Source organism: Pteropus vampyrus, unplaced genomic scaffold (genome assembly GCF_000151845.1).
Source record: "Pteropus vampyrus isolate Shadow unplaced genomic scaffold, Pvam_2.0 Scaffold570, whole genome shotgun sequence".
Classification (NCBI taxonomy): Eukaryota; Metazoa; Chordata; class Mammalia; order Chiroptera; family Pteropodidae; genus Pteropus; species Pteropus vampyrus.
In genome coordinates, this window is record NW_011889351.1 from 297,716 (window position 1) to 299,958 (window position 2,243).

The 2,243-nt window shown below is 51.7% G+C and overlaps 1 protein-coding gene across 1 annotated transcript in view; it reads left to right on the forward strand.

The window, feature by feature from the left end:
* Positions 1-2,243, forward strand: part of PLXDC1 (plexin domain containing 1) — a 60,447-nt gene that overhangs the window by 36,667 nt on the left and 21,537 nt on the right. The window contains exon 8 of the mRNA XM_023525531.1: positions 932-1,027. Within this exon, the coding sequence (XP_023381299.1) occupies positions 932-1,027 (96 nt within the window). The remainder of the gene's footprint in view (positions 1-931; positions 1,028-2,243) is intronic.

Below are 2,243 nucleotides of genomic sequence, written 5' to 3' on the forward strand. Positions count from 1 at the left end.
TAAAGCTCAGCAGCTGCCTGCCTGCCTTATAGAGCCAGAGGAAACCTACCCCAAGTCATCGTTCTTGGGCGGGAATGGGGGTGTGGTGTGAAATATCAGAGCATCTCAGATTGGCATTTTAGAAAAAGACTTCATCTACAGTTCCAGTTTTATCCTCCCAGGGGTGATTGGCAAGTGCTTCTGTCTTTCCACCTCGCAGAGGAAAAACTGAGGCCCTAAGGTTATCCAGTGAGCCAGAAGCAGGACTCAAATCAGAACTCGAGTCTCCTGACTCTGAGGTCCTGCGGGAAGTTTCTGCAGGGACCAAGGCAGGACATAAGCCTGGCTCCAGGCACTGAGCCTTGCTCTGGCCTCCATCCAGGGGGAGAGGTTCTTCAAAGTCGGCCCATCCATCTGCAGACACACGCTCACTGTGGGTCAGAGTTAGGACCAGATGTTCACAGTCTAATGCCCCCACCCTCCAAATAAAACCTAATGACCACACGAGGCGATGAGTATAGTGGGAGGAGGGCACCTGGCCCGAACGGGGAAGAGGAGGGTGTGGTCAAGGAGATGCTGCTCAGAGGAAGTGGCCCTTGAGCTGGATCCTTGACAGAGAGAGAAGCGGTGGAAATGCATTATGGGTCAAGGGAGCAGCAGCTGTGACAGCACAGAGGCATTCGGGGGCATCGGATCGCCTATGTTCTGACCCTGGTAGCAGCCAGTCTCTGCACTGAGTAGTTTAACCTGCTTATAACCCAAAGCTCTCCTTTCAAGGTCAACACCTGTCCTTCCCACAGCACCAATATCATTATCCTAGGTCTATGGGTTTATTTCTAGCCCTCAGCTCCACTCACTACAATCTCTTGCCTACCTCTCAGGCTCCAGATAGAGAATTTGAAGCCCTCTGCCCATGAAATGCTCCTAATGACAGGCTTTGCCTCTGTTTCAGAATCTCGGCGAAGGGCCATCTTCGAATACCACCGTGTGGAGCTGGACCCCAGCAAAGTCACCAGCACGTCGGCCGTGGAATTCACCCCGTTGCCAAGTAAGTAGGGGTGGTTCCCACCGATGAGGGAAGGCACCCCGCTGTCTTGGAAAGGGCTTTGGAGTCAAACAGACTGAGTGCCATTCCCAGGCCCACCACTGACCCCCGTGTGGGTACAGCCACCTCCATTTCTTATTCGTCACATGGGCCTAACACCGCCACCCTCACAGAGCTTTGGTCAGGGTTAGAACCACAGTAGGGAGAGTCTAGGACATAAATGGCAATTTTGACACTAACTGGCACCTCTTGGGCCTGAGATGTGGTTTGTGCTTGACATAACAGCTATTAACACATTATTGAAACTCAGGAAAGATTTACCTCTGAGAATTTAGATTGAGCCCCTAGGAAAAATAATATAGGAACCGAATTGAACCATAAGTTTATCATTGAGCCCGTAGGAAAAATAATATAGGAACCGAATTGAGCCATAAGTTTATCATTGTTATTTTTCTTAGAGGGAGAGTGATGCCAGAGTCCACAGGCAGAAGGCCATAAAAGGATTTAGCCAGCAGCCCTCCAAGAACCATGGGCGCTGGCCCTCCCCTCCACCCTCATAACCTACGCACCTACAGTGGAAGGCCATGGCCAAAGCCCCAGTTGCTGCGTGGACCCCACAGAATCAGGGTTGGATGCTCTTCAGCATCTGGTCAGAGTAGCTGCGGAAAGTAAGAGCAAGGAGGACCGCACTCCCGTTCTTACATTTTTAAAGGATTTTAATTTCTTCTCCTGCCTCACGAAACCTTCCAGTTTCTGAAGCCATGGCCTTTCCCCTGCCCTCTGGGGCGTTTCTTGCTTCTTTTCCCCCTCTTTCCTCTTCCCTGGAGGTTCTGGGAGCAGGGGGTGGAGAAAGGAGAGGAGGAGGAGGGCTCTTCTCACATGCTAGGCCACCTGACTCAGTCTGGGCTCAGCAGGTGTCCTGCCCTGGAGAATAAGGACCCAGACACCATGGGGTTACAGGGCTGGGACACCCTACAAGTCACAGCCCCACCCCACCCCAGCCATCCTTCCTCTAGGCAAGAGAGGCCTGGGGCCTGAGAATCAGTAAAACTCAAGTCCCAGGACTTGAATAAAATTTCATGTAGGAGCAAGGACATCAAAGGACAAGGCTAACTGCCCCAGGCGGAAGAAGTGAATTGTCCTGGGAATGCGTTTCTGGGACACTGTTTGTATACGTAAGCCACTTCCTACCCCTCCAGTGAATTTTGTGAGCATTTAA